This window comes from Peromyscus eremicus, chromosome 4, assembly GCF_949786415.1.
Source record: "Peromyscus eremicus chromosome 4, PerEre_H2_v1, whole genome shotgun sequence".
Classification (NCBI taxonomy): domain Eukaryota; kingdom Metazoa; phylum Chordata; class Mammalia; order Rodentia; family Cricetidae; genus Peromyscus; species Peromyscus eremicus.
Window position 1 is genome coordinate 32,273,358 of NC_081419.1, and position 19,492 is coordinate 32,292,849.

General features: G+C 41.8%; 1 protein-coding gene across 4 annotated transcripts in view; it reads left to right on the forward strand.

Annotated features, from left to right (window-relative positions):
* The window catches only part of Fmnl2 (formin like 2), a 295,345-nt gene that overhangs the window by 201,410 nt on the left and 74,443 nt on the right, over window positions 1-19,492 (forward strand). For all 4 annotated transcript variants that reach the window (XM_059260472.1, XM_059260470.1, XM_059260468.1 and 1 more), the window contains exons 4-6: window positions 1,105-1,181; window positions 10,471-10,554; window positions 13,953-14,105. In XM_059260472.1, coding sequence (XP_059116455.1) covers window positions 1,105-1,181; window positions 10,471-10,554; window positions 13,953-14,105 — 314 coding nt within the window. The remainder of the gene's footprint in view (window positions 1-1,104; window positions 1,182-10,470; window positions 10,555-13,952; window positions 14,106-19,492) is intronic.

A 19,492-nucleotide genomic window follows, 5' to 3' on the forward strand; every position in this document is an offset into this window, starting at 1 on the left:
TGGACCTTTTAAAAGAAGTCACTGTTAAGGTTTTTGTAAGAAAATCATCTCCAGAGAACTGGTGGGCATAGGAGCCCATTTGAATCTTGGAGACTATTTATATTTATATTTATATATTTATATATATATATATATATCACTAGCACAACAGGACTCATTAAAGAAAGGAGAGGGTAAATCTAGAAAGACAGGTAGGATCTTGATAGACAGGAGTGAGGAAGGACATCCTAAATGTGTGCATGTGCACATGAACCTTCATTACTGACCTTCCAAGCAAGGACTAGTTAGAAGAGCTAACTCTGAATGTTTGTTTTTGGAACATTATGTCAGGCCAAGAAGAATCAAGTCAAGACTGTTAGGCTCAGAACTGCTGTCTTTCGAAGGGCCTGCTTACAAAGTTGGCCATCAGAGTTCATTTGTACTTTCTGTAAAAGGTAACTGAGCCTGAATCATTTACGAAAACTACACAGTCTATGCTGAAGCCCTGATTTATTGCTGGAGTCTAGGATTGTTGCCTGAATGAGGCAGACTGTGCTAATGAGATCAGCCCCTAATGAAAACCCTGGCCACCCAGTCTCTGTTGCGTTTCACATCTGCTATCATGAGTGACTCCTTGGGCAAGAGCACTCTTGAAAACCTGTGTTTGGTTTCTGGTACACTCATGTTGTCCTATGCATCCATCTCTCTCTCTCTCTCTCTCTCTCTCTCTCTCTCTCTCTCTCTCTCTAATTGGTTTGTTTACCATTTAATCTTTCATTTCAATACATCATTGCCATGAATACCAGTGTGTCTCGAGTCTGTAGTTGTCCTAGTGAATCACTGAAGCTAGAGATGGTTTGGGGTTCTTGAACAAGAGGCATAATGGTGATTATTATTGTATATGTGGGGTAGGGAACATAGTCTACTTGGAAAGTGCATAAAATAAGTAATTCTCCTGGTCCTTTCTTGTAAATTATTTTTTTATGATCAAGATTTATGTGCTTTTGAATAAAACAAAAGAAATGTGAGAAATACACTTTACAAGATATTTTCATGTGGCATTAAATTTATCATAAGCTGCAGGAGCATCAGGTACTAAGGTTCTTATATCTTGTTGAATTATAGAAATTCAGAAGGCGTGTTCAAGAATCTACGCAAGTGCTAAGAGAACTGGAAATCTCGTTGAGAACCAACCATATTGGGTAAGTGTGCCTCTATAACATGTTAGCACTACCATTTTCTGTTAGAAAGTGACTGAATTGTGCTGAAGAATTGAGCATCTAGATTTACTGAAAAACTAAGGTTCAGATGAGGGGAGTTAGTCCCCTGATCATTGATTGTAAGAATCAATAGAGGCAGAACAGATAGTCCTTGACTTGGGTATGTATAGGAATTCTGTATTTACTTGGTTGGATGAAGTAAATATGGAGGGTTGGTGACAAGTGCTTGGCTTTCTGCATGTGTAACAGTGCTGACAGCTGAGGAGCGTTGGAGAGTGGTGTGAACTGAGACCCTTGCACTCTCTCCGCCCTCAGGCTGCTTTCCTTAGTTTCTTTCCCATCACAAAGGATGGCAACTGGAGTGTGTGGTCTTTGCGTTTCAGACATGTTTTGAATCTTATTCTTACATGTTAAACACTTGAGATCATGAAGTATTGCACCCAGGGAAAATGAAGTTCATGGAATCACTGCACTAAATATTTCTGAGAGTTCCTTTCTTGCATCAGTATGGTTGCTTTGCCTCAGACAAGTAGAGCTTTTTTACATTTCCCCTTATTCTTGGAATGACATAATATATAGTATGTTAGTCAGGTAGTTTATCTTTAAATCTGGATGATACTGGGTACCTGATTTTGCACTCTTGGTTCTTCGGAAAGTACAAGTCTTGCTTTGTAGACAAGTCTTTCTCAGATTGGCCTTGAACTCACTATGTAGCAAGACTGGCTTTGGACTCAGAGCAATCCTCCTGTGTTAGCCTCTCAAGTGCTAGGAATAGAGACATGAGCAAAGTATAGTAAAACATTGGGTAAGTATTTACATTTTTTGGATTTTGACTTTGTGGGTTTACCATGAGAGAGAGAAGACTAAAGACTATAGGCTTCAGTATTTTTCAAATGTTCCCCTCTGACAGTTCTTGCAGGTCTGTTGAACTGGAGTTATATATCAATATTATACTATAGCTCTACTGAGTATTCTGTAAAATAGATATATGACATACATAGCAATTTGCTTCTGTTTTAGGCTGATTGATATAAACTATTTGGATATTTAACTAGCACAGTTACTTCAAATTTTTATTTAGGTATGGAAATGATAGTGCAGGGTCCTATTGGGAGATATTGAGATAGAATGCCCATTTCTTAAAGGCTACCTTGTCATGCTTGTTACCTTGAGAACGGAGTCTTCATAAAATTAACGGATTCTTGCCTCTGTCTCCAAAAATTGACTATAGAAAAAAAATCATAAAATCATGATTTTGAAACTGGGAAAAATTGTCTGATCTCATCTTCAAGACTCAAAGAATTAAGGATCTGAGATGGTTGTGTGAACTGCAGTGTCCACAGCTATAAGGCCAGTGCATTGGCTCAAAAATACTTTGGTCTTTTTTTCTGCACTGTTTATCCTAGCAGCCCTTTTTGAAAGTATTAAGGCAGTCAGGGCTCTGGGGTCAAAGCATCTTGCCTGCCTCAAGATGGAGGTGGTGGTAGTTTAATACAGTGGGGTACCTGAACTTAGGAAATTAAATAGCTCCTGCTATTTATGAACCAGGGACCATAGTCTATTTGATAATGGCCCAACTCTATGCCTTGGCAATTCTCAGCTGAAAATGGTGGGAAAATTTACAGCCAGGATTTCTACAAATTGTTGAAAAGCATATCTTCAAGCATTGCTGAGATAATGTGAACTAGCCCATCAAGTCCTAAAGCAGGAAGTTCAGTTCTAATACAGAGAAGGCGGACCAGATGAGCCTGTGCAATCTGCAAGCAGCTGGAGTGATTTCTTGTTTATGTTACAGTAGGCATGGTGAGAGATGCTTCCTCCTTCTGTCTTCGCCAGTTGAGATTTTCCCACTTGCCCGGTACTGTGTGAGACCCTTGGAAAAGTGGCTATAGCTGCAGAAGAATTCAAGGGGGTGCATTGTCTGTGTGCAAACAGTTAGCGCATGGGCTCACATTGAATGAAACCACACACCAGGATTTGACTTCTCTTGCCTATCTTGAAGACTCGAATCTGAACCACTCTTTTTGTTCTGCTAGCTTACTGGCTTGACCTCATTTGATTGGAACAAAGTCTGGAGAATTACTAACGAATTTATCGATTACCACCATGAGGAATTTTAGCATGCTGTGACGGACAGGTCGTTTTTTGTACTCTGGGTGAGATAATAGAAAGATAATTGGGCACCTGTTTGTATGATGAAGAGAGCTTGATGCAGGCCTTTGCCATGACCCCTTTATGACTTTGACCTTTGATAAGTTTAAATTACAGAAGCTCTCTGCACTTACTATGTGACCTAAATTAACCTCTCCTATTAAATGAGAGTTAGTAGTGCTTAGCTCATAGGAGTGAAATGCCTTTTACAGGATCTGATGCACGATACTCAATATATACCATCTATTTGGTTTTTTATATTTTATTTTCTTACACTTGCTGAGGAAAGTATCTACAAATCAACAACAGTATATAACATATTCATAAGGAATTCCAGGTGTAGAATGTGATTTACCTAAACTGACCTGAGTACTTAGGAGATTATGATTTTTGAGAAATTAAAAGCTGAAATTACACTTAAAATCCATTTGTCCTGAAAAAAAATTATTCTTGGCACATGCTTGGGTTTCAAGGTTAAAGTAGTGACTGGGCTTTGCTGAGGTGACATTCTGAGCTGCAACTTTGTCATGAAGTGTTTGTGCTGAGCTTTGAGATAAATCCAAAACTCCATAAATGGAGCAATCTTTCGAGAAAGAAAATTAATTTTTGGAGCTATGTTGAAATAAGACTTTGGCTAGGACTAATCCTATTCACTTACTGTTAGGAGCTATAGCATTGGAGAAGAATTGGATTATGACTGATCCAAACCCCTGAAATTACTTGAAATACCCTTGAAAAAGAACCGACTATCATTACAACGCACTGGCAAGCAGTGTGAGTGGGCAGAAGCCAAGTTGCGTCAGATGTCTGGACGACTGCTGTGGTGGTGAGGGTGTGCTGGAGAGATTGCCAGCTGTATTCCATGGAGCTGCAGTGTAGGTGATTTATTTTAATGCCATTGCCTGTAATGATGGAAAATTACTTTTCAGTCTGAATGCAAGGTCACAGACATTCTAAAAGATGTTCACCTCACTTGTGTGTGGTTGAGACAACAGGCATGAAGAATGTAGCAAACTGGCCAGGGGTTGGGGGAGTATGTAGAAAGGAGAAGGCGTTGAGAGACTGCATCATGAAGGTCTGTTTTCCTAGACTGTCAGGCTTTCTGTGGGCCAGGGATGGCTGGAGCTGGACCTGGTCAAGGAGGAAAGAGAAGAGAATGGCCAACACTCTTCTAAGATGTGTACAGTTTGTGTGTGTGTATGCGCGCGCGCTTGCGTGTACGTGTGTGTGTGTGTGTGTGTGTGTGTGTATGTGTGTGCGCGTGTGTGCATGTGTGTGTGTGTACACGCTCACACATGTCTACCCTATGATCAGTCCATTCTGACATGGTGCTGCTTTGGAAATCTTCAAAGTCATAGTCATTTTTAAATTAGACACTTGGATTGCAATATTTCACAGAAAAATGTTTGTGTTATTGCTCTGTACCCCAGCCACTGTTATGTGTATAGGAAGACTGAGGTCAGCTGCTAATCACTTTACTCCACTCCATATCAGTTAGAAGCGCTGAGACTTGAACCATAATTTGTCTACATCTAAAGCTTGTTGTCCACACCAACAGTCCCCACACTTTTTGACATTCTGGACTCCTTTATTCTAGCTAATGGTTTTGAACTCCAATAAATTGTTGTTGCTTATATGAATTGGACCTAGTAACATTTACCATGTTAGAAAGTGAAACTGACAGGTTTTCAGTTTATTTAATATGTGATATTTAGTAGCAAACTTTTAATATATAAACATAAACACTGCTGTGAATATTAACACATAGAACATTTCATGAACTATAGCTATTTAACAAAACAACAAAAATTCTCTGTAAAGGATAGCTTCATTTATTTCCTCATAAACAATTCTTGAGAATTTTTTTTCGTGTCTTTGTAACAGAAGGCATCTAGGTTTTCATGACACTGCATTCAGTTTGTTTTGATATTTACCTTTATTTGGTATAGATGAACATTTGGAAAATATGAGTTTTTAAGTGGCTTTTTCAGATAATTGTGGAGATTTTTTTGATAGCACACTAAAATTCTCTGAGTGAAAATGCGCAAAGGTGCCAATAATGTACTGAGTTCTGTTCAAATCCATTGTTATCACATGCTCTGAGAGGATGTTTCTACCCATGGATCCCATCACATGGTTCCTGTACCAGTCATTTGGAAAGCAGACTTGATGAACTATACTATTCTTTCCAGTTACCTGCTCTGCTCTTTCCAACGTGCCATTTTAAAATTATTATTTTTAAAATCATTTTTTGTTAATAATCACTGCTGCCATTAGGATACAGTTTTAGTTGTCATAAAGCCATCAAACTAATATAAGCATAGTTTTCCTAAATTGTTGTTGTTTTTTGTTTTGGTTTGGTTTTTTGTTTTTTTTTGTGACAGGGTTTCTCTGAGTAGCTTTGTACCTTTCCTGGAACTCACTCTGTAGCCCAGGCTGGCCTCAAACTCACAAAGATCCACCTGCCTCTGCCTCCCGAGTGCTGGGATTAAAGGCGTGCACCACTACTGCCCGGCATTTTTTTTCTAAATTCTTAACTTTTATTTAAGCTGAAAAGTTATCATTAGTGACAAATACTGCCCGTTTCCCCCGAATCAACAGGCCATCTTTATGCATTTTTGAGGAAATGTCTTTCAAATACCCAAAATGTTATCATCATAGTTTGTAAGTCGTTTTTACAGGTGAATTGGTAGTCCATGAAAAATTGGCTCCTTCTTTGACCCCCTCAAGACTGCCCAGGTGCATGGATGGGCAGCAGATGGTTTTTATGTGGCCTCTAATTTGTCACAGAGAAACTGAGTACGATGTGTGCTGGAGCATCAAGCTTTAATAAATACTGACTCTGCTCCTCAGTGGGGATGCTTCTTGCCCCAGCATTGCATAGAGTGAAGAATGTGATAAACAAATCTCTGCTTAGTTCTCAACAGTTTTACCAAGTCACTTTCACAGTGAAGCATGTCAGGGTCAGCAAAGGTCTTTGGTTTTGTTTTGTTTAGGTGCTGGCACTTTAAACCCAAGGCTTTGCATGTATCAAGCCTTGATACTTTCAGGAAAATAGATCAACCCTAGAGCTATGCTGAGAGACCTTCAAGGACTCCTAGCGGTGATGGGGTACGCGTTGAGAACTGGGTTGCTACAGTGTTCAGTGGTAGGTTTGGCTCTGGGTGATGCTGACCTCTCCCTTGCCCCCCTGATTTCTCAGCCCCCTTCATTCCAGCTACCCACCCGGCTGTCAACGTTCTCTGCAGGAGCCTGGCAAAGGGGTAACACTTGTCCCTTCCCTTTGTGTGTCTTGCCATTTGCTTGACCTTGGGAGCTGTACACCGGGAGGGGTTTTGAAGACTTAATCTTCTGTCTGAAGGAATTTGGCTCTAAGGTTTGGGGAGGCAGGGAGAACAAAACTCTGAAACCACGGGTACGCAGCCTGCCTTTCAGTATGACTTGTTTGCATTTGCACGTGAAGCCCTTCTGTGGATACAGCCCCCGCTCCCCCTGAAGTTTTTCTCATTATCCCTGCCTCTCCAAGCCTCCAAGCATCTGATTTGGAATTTGCCTAAATTCAAATTTATAACATATGGTAATCACATTTGAATTTGCAAGGCACTCAGGAAGTAATACATACTGTCAGAGTCAGAAATAATTCTGTTTTCCAAAACTTATAATCACCCAATTTGAAACTGTTTGCCTATTGGCAGCATATAAAACAGTCTAGAGCATGCACAGAGGGAAGAGAGCCGTACAGATGTGACAGACTTACTGTGTGATCAAATACATAAGTTTACAGCATAAAGTGTCCACCCCCCGTTATTTCTATTTATTTGTGTGCATGGGGGCGGGGCAGATGTGGAGATCAGAAGACAACGTGTGGGAGACAAGTGTTTCTTTGTTCTGTTGTGTGCGTCCCAGGGATTGAATTCAGGTTGTCAGGCTTCGACGCAGAGTCGTTACCTGTTGAGCCAAGTCTCTGGCCCCCATGTTCCTTTCAGACCCTGAGATTTGAGATGCCCCTTTAACATCTGCCTTTTCACGTGTTTACCCGTCTTCCTTCCTTACTCTTAACAGTTCATGGATGATCACTCTGGACTGTTCTCACCCATGCAGAATTTCCCAGTCAGAGAAGGGATAGGGATCAAGAGGATGGGGAGAGAGAGGGCTGACTTGCTTTACAGTCCAAACCCTTACTATGGAGTGCCTTAGCTAAGTGAGTGCCATGGATACACGAGGCAAGGTAGTCAGTGGTGAATGCCTAATGTCTCAGTCTTTCCTTAAAGCATTTAGTCATGTTGGCGTGACGTCAGACACCAAGGAGGAGCCTGCAACTTTAGGACCAGAATCTGCTTTGTGATATTAAACCATAGGCAAGTCATGCTATTTTAGGATATAAGCAGTGGGTTCCTGTCTCACTTTGAAAATTATCTCTTTAAAAAAAAAAAAAAAAAAACGGGCTGGAGAGATGGCTCAGAGGTTAAGAGCACTGGCTGTTGTTGCAGAGGTCCTGAGTTCAATTCCCAGCAACCACATGGTGGCTCACAACCATCTGTAATGAGATCTGACACCCTCTTCTGGCATGCAGGCAGAACACTGTATACATAATAAATAAATCTTTAAAAAAAAAAAAAAAGAAAAGAAAAGAAAAGAAAATTACCTTTCTGGGACTTTTGCTTATAGTTACCAAGTGAGACATCAGTGAGGATGTTGTTAAAGTAAAGAAGCAAACTAAACCTTATTCCTTCATCAGAATCAGCACATTGAATCAAAAGGCTTATAGACCTGCTGTCCTGGGCTATTTCCTGCTTTGTTGAGTTCAAGTTCCTCATGTCTGGGTCAGTTTTCCTCTTCTGTAAAGGTGTGGCTGACCTTCCTATCTAAATGAGATGGAGGTGCCAGTGGTCGAGTAGGAGCAGATCATCATGACGTCCTTGGCGTCTGTGCACCTTATGGAAGTGTCTGCAGAAGAACTTCAGTGGCGGTTGCTCTGAACTTCCACATTAGTGAGCAATGGAATAGAATATGTGAAACTGAGCCTGTCCTGAATAACCTGGAAGTTAGTGGTTCTCTTTCCTGTTAAAAAGACACCAATCTGAGAGATGGCTCAGCTGTTAAGAGCACTGCTCTTCCAGAGTACATGGGTTCAATTCCCAGTGCCCACATAGCAGCCCACAAATGTGTATTAATTACAGTTCCAGGGATCATACACCCTCATACAGACACACGCACAGACAAAACACCAATGTACGTAAAATAAAAACAAATCATTAAAAAAAAAAAAAAGACACCAATCTCTGCAGGACAGTTTGCACTGTGCAGTCAGAGCATTGGGCCAGAGTAGTGGGGAAGCGAAGAGGAAGAAGCTCAGGGTCACCATTAGTAGCAACATCACCGGCATTCACAGCGAGTGCTAGGCATTCCCCAGTCCCCTGCCACTTACAAGAAATAGCTTTTCCTCTTCTGTTTCTAAGCTTCTATCATTTAAAAATGTTCAGTTGCCAGGCAGTGGTGGTGCACGCCTTTAATCCCAGCACCCGGGAAGCAGAGGCGGGTGGATCTCTGTGAGTTCAAGGCAGCCTGGTCTACAGATTGAGTTCCAGGATGGCCAGGGCTGTTACACAGAGAAACCCTGTCTTGGGGGGCAAGGGGGAGCTCACTGTCTCTGGAGACTTTATTGCACAGGGAGGAATTAAATAAAGTATCCGGAAGTGGACATGGTGAGATCATGTGTGTGATGTTCTGGAATTCTCTGCCTCCGCCAGTACACAGCACTGTGAGCTGTGTTTAGGTCTGCTAACAAAGCCACTCTGTGAGACCCAACAGACGAGTTTTCTTTGCCAATGTTGCCACTCCAGGCTCCTATTAAATGTTCAGTTTACACACGGGGATGGTTAAGTGCGTATCTTTGGTGGTAGCTATTTGAAGTACTTGAAAGAAGAATCTAAGTCAGGCTGTCTGATTTCTCACCTTCCTGACTCCTCATACTTCCTGTATACCTACCTGTATATCAAGACGAAAGGGCTAGAAGAGAGGAGACAGGAGTAAAAGTAAAAACCATAAAGCAAAACAAACAAACAAAAAAGACGTCTGGAGTCTACTGGATTCTTCTTTACCACAAACCTCTTAAAGTACTGTTCTTCCTTGGACACATGGACCATTTCTCTGCTGCTGTTTTCATGGCTAGCAAGTATGGCTTCCACAGTAGCTGTGGTGCATCCATTCCCAGAGGGACACAACCACTTTGGATTACAGTGTGTGGCTGTGGCTTGTGTTATTGCAGTGATCTTTGTACCCTTCAGTTGGTGGAGTTTCACACTGAGTGAAGGTTCCTTCTGACATCCTCACAGTCTCTGATGAGGAAGGCTTGGGAGGAAATGTGTGAAATCAGGTGAGATAATTTTATCCTCAGGCCTAATCACCTTGTCTAGTGGAGTCATTATGGACAGCAAATACAAATGTGTGAGTATTCATGGTGAACTGGTACACAGTACTCAAATGCAAGCTAAAAAGAATGATGTGAGACTGGATCGTTAAAACTATTTGTCACATGTTAGTCCTGCCTATGACCTGTGGTACCTGTCATCTTTAAAAGGTTTTCATACTCGTGGAAAAAATTAAGCAAGTCATTATCCCTATTGAATTTCCAGAAGCCAGTAAACATCGGCCCCTCATTGGTGGTTTAGTGGTTTCTTCAGCTGGGTGTGCCAAGAAGAATTGAGCATGGATTTGGAGTCCTGCCTGCATCTTAGTGGCCATGGCACCATGTCCCCAGTCTGCCTCATTCTTTGTCTAGTCTTGGCTCTTTCAGCAACCAGGCTAGGGATCATTTATGGTTGAAAGTATGTTAAGACAAACTCCTTTTCTTAGACAGTTTTTTTTAAATTGGTTGTCTTAAGTCTTCAGCCAGTCAAATGCAAGGATGGCATGTAAGTACTTTTTGCTCCTTATTCTTACACAGCAACCTATGGTTTTCATACCCTATCCAGAAGTGCCTACTTCCTGTAAAAATAGTTGAGCCCATCTTCTATATATATGCTTTTAGATTTTGGATGTTTCGAGGGAAAAACCAAAACTACCCACCATGTCCTTTCCATTGATCAGTGTCACCAGTAATTCTTTTTTCCTTCCCCAGATGGGTAAGAGAGTTTCTGAATGAAGAAAACAAAGGCCTCGATGTTCTTGTGGAGTATCTATCCTTTGCACAGTATGCAGTCACGTAAGTAAAACTTAGCTCACTTGCATATCAGTTTCACATGGTCCCAGAAGATGTAGCCCAGCGGTAAAATCACATACCTCACTGAAGGCAGAAACCCACAAGCAGATGGGGGGAAGTTTAAAAAGATTTATCTCTGATTTTTTAGCTAAAAACAAGTCACATAATTTGTATTAGAAATGTCTTTAAGGCAGAAATAAAACAGGTGAGTAAAAATCACCTTGAAGACCACCAAGCTATGTGAGGGATCACACCCAGGACCTAGCCTTGTTACTGAGCAATATCCACAATACAAAAAATTGGCTTTCCTGAGGGCTTAAGTTACATGAATCTATGTGATAGAATACTAGAGTAGTATATAATACATTGCTGAATAAATAAAAGAATAGAAAAAAAGAGAACGTCCTTTCATTTTTTATTGAATTTTGATATGCTGGGGATTGAAGCAGGGCCTGCACAAACTAAGCCTGTATTCTACTTGTGTTCTACCACTGATCCACACCCCAACCCTGTGATACATCTGAGGTGTAGGTCAGTAGTAAAGCCTTTGCTTATCATGTGGGAGGCCACGTGTTCAATCCCAGCACTGAGGGGGAAATGATACAGGTGTGTTGTTGTAGGTTTTGGCAAGTGAACAGATAAGGGCGCAGTGCTGGACATCGACATAGTGGCCCAGGAGGACTGTTGTTCCCTTTTTAAAATTGTCTATATATTTGTAGTCTTTGGTTTCCTACCACATGCAGGGAAGGAACCTGGAGCAGGGCAGGAAAAAATTAAGTTGCTTAGCTATATTATTCCACATGGTTCTCCGTTTTCATGACTTCTGGAATGCTTTATAACAGGGCTGCAAAGTGTACATTTGAATGAGGCATTTTGTTTTCAACATTTTTTCTTTAATCAGGAAATTGTCCAACGTCCACAGATAGTTTCACTTGTGCAGGGTGAGGCAGTAATGATGCTGTGTTTTTAATTAGTCATGGACAATGCTTCAGCTCAGGTGCTGTTTGTTCTTCTCCTTGCTCTGTGTGTGTGTGTGTGTGTGTGTGTGTGTGTGTGTGTGTGTGTGTGTGTGTTTTAAGACAGGCTCTCAGGCTGTACAGAGGCTAGCTTTAAACTTGTAATCCTCCTGCCTCTGCTTTCTGATTACATTCCACTCTGCTCTTTCCAGAGGCAGACATATTTAGTTTGATTTTATGTATATGAGTGTTTGTTTGCATGTATATATGTGTACTACCTGTTCTCTTGGTGCTCGTGCCATGGAATCCAGAAGAGGGCATTGAGTTCTCTGGAACTGGAGTTACAGATGGTGTGACTGCTGTGTGGGTACTAGGAACCAAACTAAGGTCCTCTGCAAGAGCATCAGGAGCTCTTAAACACCGAGCCCTCTCTCCTACCCCTCCATTCTTCTTTTTGATAATAACTACTTGTTTTTATTTCCTCAATCCAAAGAGTCTGAGTATCCAGCCAGCTGGATAGTTTTCTCTAGTTATGAAGAGGAAACTACAATTATTCTTACCTTACAGATTCATGGTTTTTAACCAAATCTGGTATGATGATTTCTATTTTGAAATTTCTCATATACTATAAGAAATTGTTTTCTGAAATATAATTCATAGTGTTCATGCCATATTCCATCAAAAGGATATTTCTTACCTATTTCTGTTACTTTCAAGTCTGCTAATCCTATGATGCATCATATATTATGACAAAAAGAATATTCCCTCTTGCAAATTTAAAAATTTATAGAAACATTGATAGTATTTAAGGAAGACTAAGAAAAATGAGGAATAAAGGAAAAAAGAACATGTTATAATTGTTCACTATATATAATGAATCCTTTACTTACTTGATGATAGGGCTTGGAAGCTAGATTTCTCAAATACGCCCTCATGTCAGACCAGTGGGGGCATGTCTGTGATACTGTGCAGGAATTCTGCAGTGTAAGGCAATAACCCACTGAACACCTGGACTTAGAGTTTGTGTTCTCTGTTTGTGAGCCTTTGGATTTGTTTGGAGGCATTAGCTTTAAACACTTTGTACATTGGTTTTTAGTTTGGTTTTGCTTTGTGTAGATATAATTTGTCTTTTATTTTGAATTTTTTTTTTTTACTATACTCTGGCATTAATAATTCTCCAGCCCATGGAATGTAACACAGCAGGTTCTGATTCTGTCTGAAATGGAAGCGTCCACCAATTCAGTGAAGTGTGTGTTTCTTGCATTTTGGTCCTGTGCACGTGGGAAAGAGTGAGAGGAATGTATGACATGAGCTCTGTTCAGTGACTTGTAACGTGCCCATTCCGTGAATGTTTTTCATATGTTCCTTGAAGTCCCTTCCATCTCAATAAGAGCCTTTTATTTTAGTACTTCAGGTTTTCTTAGACTACCTCATTCTGCCTCTCTCCTCTTCAGCATTATTCCTGTATCCAAGGGCACGACAGAAATGTCTGTCATCAACCCCTTTGCTGGCTGCGCCTGTCCCTGCTGTGTGATTAACCTGAACAGTTAGAGAATATCCCCTAGGTTTTAGGTGGCCATTCTGATGTTTTTTGTTTTTTCCTCCTCTGGCAGTCATGCTTTATAAGCATCTGTAGGTGATTTCCAGCATACATTATTTTTTCTTCAAGAGCTTTGGTAGTCTTTCAGAGAATATTAACTGTCGCTGCTGTCTATTTGTTCTGCTGTCTGATCAGGCAGAACTAAGGGTCGGAACACTACAGTATTCGTATGAGAAAGCAGAGTAACTCACTGCGTGAGCAAGGATGTGCGTGGGATACAAAGGCCTGCTTGTTTAAAGACTCGGTTCCTAAGGCTACACGAGAATGAGCAACTCAACTTGCCACTGATTCCAACATGGTTAACATGAGTAATAACCTCAAAAAATGTCAGAGGAACAACAGTCTTACTTTAAAGAGCACCACATTGGGAAGAGAATCCACAATCAAAGCAAATCCATAGCCTCACTAGTAATGTATCACATATGGTTGGAAAAGTACTTGCTAACACGCTAGGAGAAAATGCTCAGTGAAAAATTGATGGGTAGGAATGAGTTAGTATAAGCCTAACATACCAACTTGTTCAAGCCAAATTCAGACAGCTGTAAGATCTCTTGCCTCCTTCCAGCACAGCGAGGGTAGTAATTGGTAAGCCACCATGATGCAAACAATGTCCGTCGACCCCATTTTACTTGTTTGTTGTTAATCGTTCTTTTGCCAGACCCTGCGTTTGTCATCCTCATGTTTTCCAAGCTAACACCAGGACCACAGAGGTTCTTTTGCATTTCCTTTGGCTGCAAAGACTTCTCACATTATGGTGAAGACGAGGAATAGCAGGTCGTGTTTGTCCACGTGTGTGTCTGAAAGTTAGTGTCTAAGTTTTGAGTAGCATTCCTTTTTTGTTTTAGTTTTGACTTTGAAAGTGTGGAAAGTACCGTGGAGAGTACAGTGGACAAATCAAAGCCCTGGAGTAGGTCCATCGAGGACCTGCACAGAGGGAACAACCTGCCCTCCCCTGTGGGCAACAGTGTGTCCCGCTCTGGAAGACATTCTGCACTTCGGTAAGTGCCTTAATGAGATGCTTCGGCACTGCAGGGTCCTCCTCCCTCTTCTGACCCTGGGTGGACATCATTGTGTCTTTGCACATGGCACTTTCTTCTCCAGTGAATCTAATCAACAGTTTCGTAGGTGTTCATGGCCTGTTCTCTTGGCTAGTACTCTGTAGCTTTACATAAATAACACTTAGAAACACCACGTTGTGATTCAGCAGAGGTGAGAAGCTTGCAGCAAATAACAGTGAAATAGTCTCTAGCAGGTAAGTTCTTAACCTAGATGGATGTTGATGTAGTGACCTCAATACCACTTGCAGGTTAGAGGCTGCACTTCACAATATGAGCATCTAAAGAGCCCTGTAGCTCCGCATCTGTTTGTGCTGCCCTGTCCTTCCACGGGTCGCTCAGGTGTGTGCCTGTGCAGGGTGTGTTCTTATTCATAGGCCACAGTGTTAGAAAGATGCATTTTTATAATCAAGTGCCACTAAGCATGTTCCTTTGGTTAGTTATGCTTCATGTCAACTTGACATTTTCTACTAACGACTCCATCTTACAGTTCCTGCTGAAATGCCAGGATGCTACAGAAGGATCTGCACTGACCGCCTGTATCAATGGGTGTAATCTCATGCTGTTCATTCAGGCAGACCTGTAATCACTCACTGAGTGGAGAAATAGCTTTTACAATTTTCAAAGCACTGTACTTAGAGCTAACTGGTAAGGAACTCACCACTCGCGCTAATAAAGGTAGAAGTCATATCTAAATCGTGTTGTTGAAGGTTTCTCAGACCCATGACCTGAATACAGACTTGTGTGGTTAAAATCTTCATTCCTGGGTGCTGCTTGCTTTTTGTAGCTTACTAAAACCTTCTCTTGTTTTTCTGACATGACCTGGCAGGGCGATATCATCCAAGTGTTTCAGATTGCCATGAGTTTTGGGTCACAGAGTGTGTATGTCAGGTTAGAGCCCGTGAGTATGTGGTTTCCAGGCATTTCACATTTAGTTGCCTATTTATTACCTTTTGCTCCTTTGACTTGGGTTGTAATCATACGGTGTTTAAGAAAATATCCTTTTCTGTAATGAAGATCAGTTTTGCAGGAGGATTTGATGTTTGACTATGATGTCTCCAATAAACCAGTCAGATTTTCTTTGTTATAATGCCAAAAAAAATGTTGATGGATTTAGGATGAATTGATTCAGAAATAATAAGCAACAATGTTTGAGTTCACTTTGTGGTGTTTGCAGCAGGCCAGGCCAGTGGCTAAATAACCTGCTAGTGTGTGTCAACTTCACACATGGGCAGAGGAATATATGTACTTATTTAGAAGCTAAAGCTAACTAACTATACACGGAAAATTCTGTAAGCATCGATATTCAAAAATGCTTTCCATGATTTGACTACAGTTACATATCATGCTACAATATTGTACAATCATGGTACAATTTAATTTGGTTATTTTTCTTTGTTTACTTAGAAGGTATATATTGGTCAGCTGTCACTTTAACACAGATTCGGTTTTCTAAATAATTCATTGCATGCTTTGGACCTTAGAAGGCAGGGCCCAGGGACCTCAAAACTAGCCTGAACTGCTTCATTGTTGGCTCAAGGTAGATCTTGCCTGCCTACATTTTTAATTAGAAAGCTACACGAGAAGTATGGTGATAGGCACAATGGGAGTGTTATTTGGAGAGACATGGGAGCCCTTTGGCCTTTCTGGCAGATGTGCTCAAAGATGACTAGGAAACCACCATCATATTCTTCCAGTTTTGTGCTTCGACTGTTTGAAAGCCCAAGGAAGGGGACACTTGAATTTTCACCAGAGAGTCAACATGGTGGTGACTTGCATGGCACTTGCTGATTTTAATCTTACTATTTATTCATTCATAATTATTGGTTTTAAACAATGTATATCAATGGTAGTTTAGCTCCTGTGATTTAACAGTGGTCGGAACACAGCTGTCTGGTACATGTTGCTTTTCATATCCCCAAAGATTGTTTACGTTTTTCTCTCTTCCTCCTCCTCTCCCCTTTCTTCCTCTGCTCTCAACACTCCTCCAGTTTCTGGTTCTCATTCTATTGCCGTCTTTCTCATTCTTCCGTCTCACGTCTGATCGTCTTCCCCGCTTTGTCCCGCCGTCTCTTGTCCTGCTGTCTCCATCTCTTACGTCACCGCCAGGCTGGCTTCCCTGCCCAGGTCTCTTCAGCTCCGGTGCCAGCCAAGCTGCTTCTCCTTCTGCTGCCTCTGGAGCAGCTTCAGTTTACACACTGATGATGAGGCTTCCAACCGGAACATCTCGTAAGTCACTGGAGGAAACATCCAAGAGAGCTGGCAGCGCATGGTGGCCTGGTCTTATGACCGTTCCCCGTGTTATAATGTGGTAGCCTTGTGTCACCCTGCTGCCTATCATATTATAGCTCCTCATCTCAAGAATTGGACCCTTTATAGTAGAATGCGTTATTATTAACATCAAAATTCTTCCGAAAGTACTATTGTGTTTTCTGGTAGTTTTGCTTAGTGAATACATATCTTTATATTAAACACAGACTTGTTTCCTCTGCCTCATCTCCAGATAATAACATAGATATGTGCTCTTACCAGTATCTCTTGCCAAGAAGTATAGGTGAAACTTGGAAAAAATGAGATTTCAGGAGATTTTAACACATTTTAGAAATAGAGTTTGATTAAAGAAGAAGCACTCCATTATTAAATACAAGGGCTTTGAACAAAATCCTGATGCTAGCACAATTTCTTTCTTGAATTCCAACCTGATATCTTGAATCTGCTGCATATTGATTGGAAGGCACCTTAGGACACAGCACACACCCTGAATTAGACCTGCGGCTGGGTTCTGAATCATCACACACATCTGACGCTTGGCCACAGGAGAAGTGTTGATGGCAGTGCAGCAGAGACCTGGCTTGTGCGGTCTCTAGAACATGGCCTGTCTCCAGTTGAGAGCGATCCCACCAGTGTGCCTGTAGATCCAGCTTCATTAAGTGATGGAGCCCTGAACATCTGTGCACCGCATGACTTAAGGATCATGTGGAATTTGAGAAGCATGAAAAAGTAATTTTAAGACAGCCAAGATGAATGCTATTAGACCTGAATGAGATGTGGTAGTGACAACATAAATACTTTCTTTTAAGTATTTATGGAGAACTAACAAATGGAGAACTAACTTGGACCTGGAAGAAGGGTCAGGTTTAAACTGGGTCTTTGGGTGATGGGTGGAGTTGGTGCCCAGGTTAAGAAAAGGCTACTCCACACAGGGGTGAGGGGGAGAGGCATGAGCTGAGCAGAACCTTACATCAAGGATCAGGCATGTTTGAGGGACAAGCCATGTGGTGTGACAGAGGTAGTTCTAGCACGGAGAGAGGTCAGAGTTCTAAGGTGGAAAAGCCGTGGACATCACCCCAGCTTCCCTTCTCACTTGCATGAAGGTACAGTGATCCATTGCTTTTAGGATATTAACCACTAACCAACATTTCTTCTGAAATGAACATTCTGCCTCCATGAGATGTCATGATTTCCCTCAGGCTGCTGTTTCTGTGGAACACCATTTCACAAGTAGTTATGATCTGACAGATTATACCTGTTGCCTGTGGACTCAGCAGTGAGCTGAGTGTAGGCTTATCTTCTTATTTACACTTCTGACCAGTCATCCCATTCCTCACCTTGTTCAAAAAGGATGTAAACACAGACACGGATGGCATCACTTTCATTAAATGAGCAGCGTGTGGCAGACACCGTGCCGAGAGCATCCATCCGGTGATGTGTGGGGACTGCTGACGGTGTCACCAGTGTTAGCTCTAAGGGTTAAACATCCCTGCCTGTGATCAGTGAAGGAGGAAGGGTTGGTGGTGAGGCGGTCTGACTGCCGCTTCCCACTGTGCTGTCCTACCTCTTTATTCATATGGAATGTATTCTTGTTCCTCCTGGTAAATGTCCTGTTTGCTGATCAGTGTCCCCAGAAGCTTTCTGTAACCCTTCTCAGTTTGTCACCTAGAGCCTTGTGAGCTCTTGGAAATAAGTGTATGGGAACACCAGCGCGGGGCCATTTCACTTATAACACAAGCTTATTTGAGAGTTAAGCTTTATTTTTTTCAAGTAGTGTTTTACTTTATTCAGAATTTGTTGGGGAAATTGCCACATTTTTAGCTTCAACCATTACAGTCTCGGTTTCTCTTTGTCTCTCTGTCCCGGTGGCATCTTTGTCTCTCTCTTTCACACTCGCACAAACAGACAGACAGACAGACAGACAGACACACACACACAGACAGACAGACACACACACACGTACAGACACACACAGAGACAGACAGACAGACACACACACACACAGACAGACACAGACACACACACACATGTACAGACACACACAGAGACAGACAGACAGACAGACAGACAGACACACACACACACACACACACACACACACACACACACCAGTTTGAACTTATTTCCATCTTACAGAGGAACAAATGTCCCCTGAGGTGCCATTCTCCTCTCGTCCTCTCCTCCCCTTTTCCCCATTCTGATTTTATGTTTTCTTTATTGAGTTGTCATCTGAATTTTATTCTGTTTTTATTTCTTCTCCTTGTTACCATTTGTTTAAATTTTCCATCTGAAAGGTTATTTAGTGAAGAACTTGACTTACTGTTGGCCTAGGGGATCACTAAAAAGCAGAACGTTACCAAGAAAAAGACTTTCAAAATGCTCTGCTCTAACCTTGAGTTTTATCTGTCACCAAGTGAGGTGGCAGATGGTGGTTGACATATTTGTCACCTGATTTAGAAAGGGAAAGGCCACTGTTCTTGAGTCGAGACAGTGCCCACCTTGTCCCTGCTGTGCTGTCTGAGGTATGTCCATTGAGGGGACAGTCCACTGAGAGACTGGCAAGAACAGTCTAGAACCCGTGTCGTGTTTGAGGCCTGGCTGCTTCTCAGTGGTGATTCGCTGGAAGCTGGGGAGGATGGGGGTGGTCTGGGATGGGATGTCTGGGGAGTGGGGGGCTTTCCTGGGACACTCTTCACAGGGCCGTGTGCTGCTTCGCTAGCTGCCGCATAGCAAATGCCTTCAAAGGAAACACGATGGGAAGTCAGACATTGCAGGTTAACGGACTTACATTCGTATCCTGAGCGGACACCTTCCTTTCACTCACATGGTAAAACAATCCCAGCTGTGATCTGGGGCTCCAGTGGAAATAGAAAACACACTGAACATTCCAGTCCTTATTAAAAACAATCAACATTTCTGCTCCTCCCTTCTTCCCTCCCTCATTGTGTCTGTCTCCACCTCCCTTTTCCTACCTCCCTTTTCTATACTTTGAACTGTCTTCATGGAACTATTTCAGCTTTGTTTCTTTTGGCTTTGGGACCACTTAGCAATGTACTTGG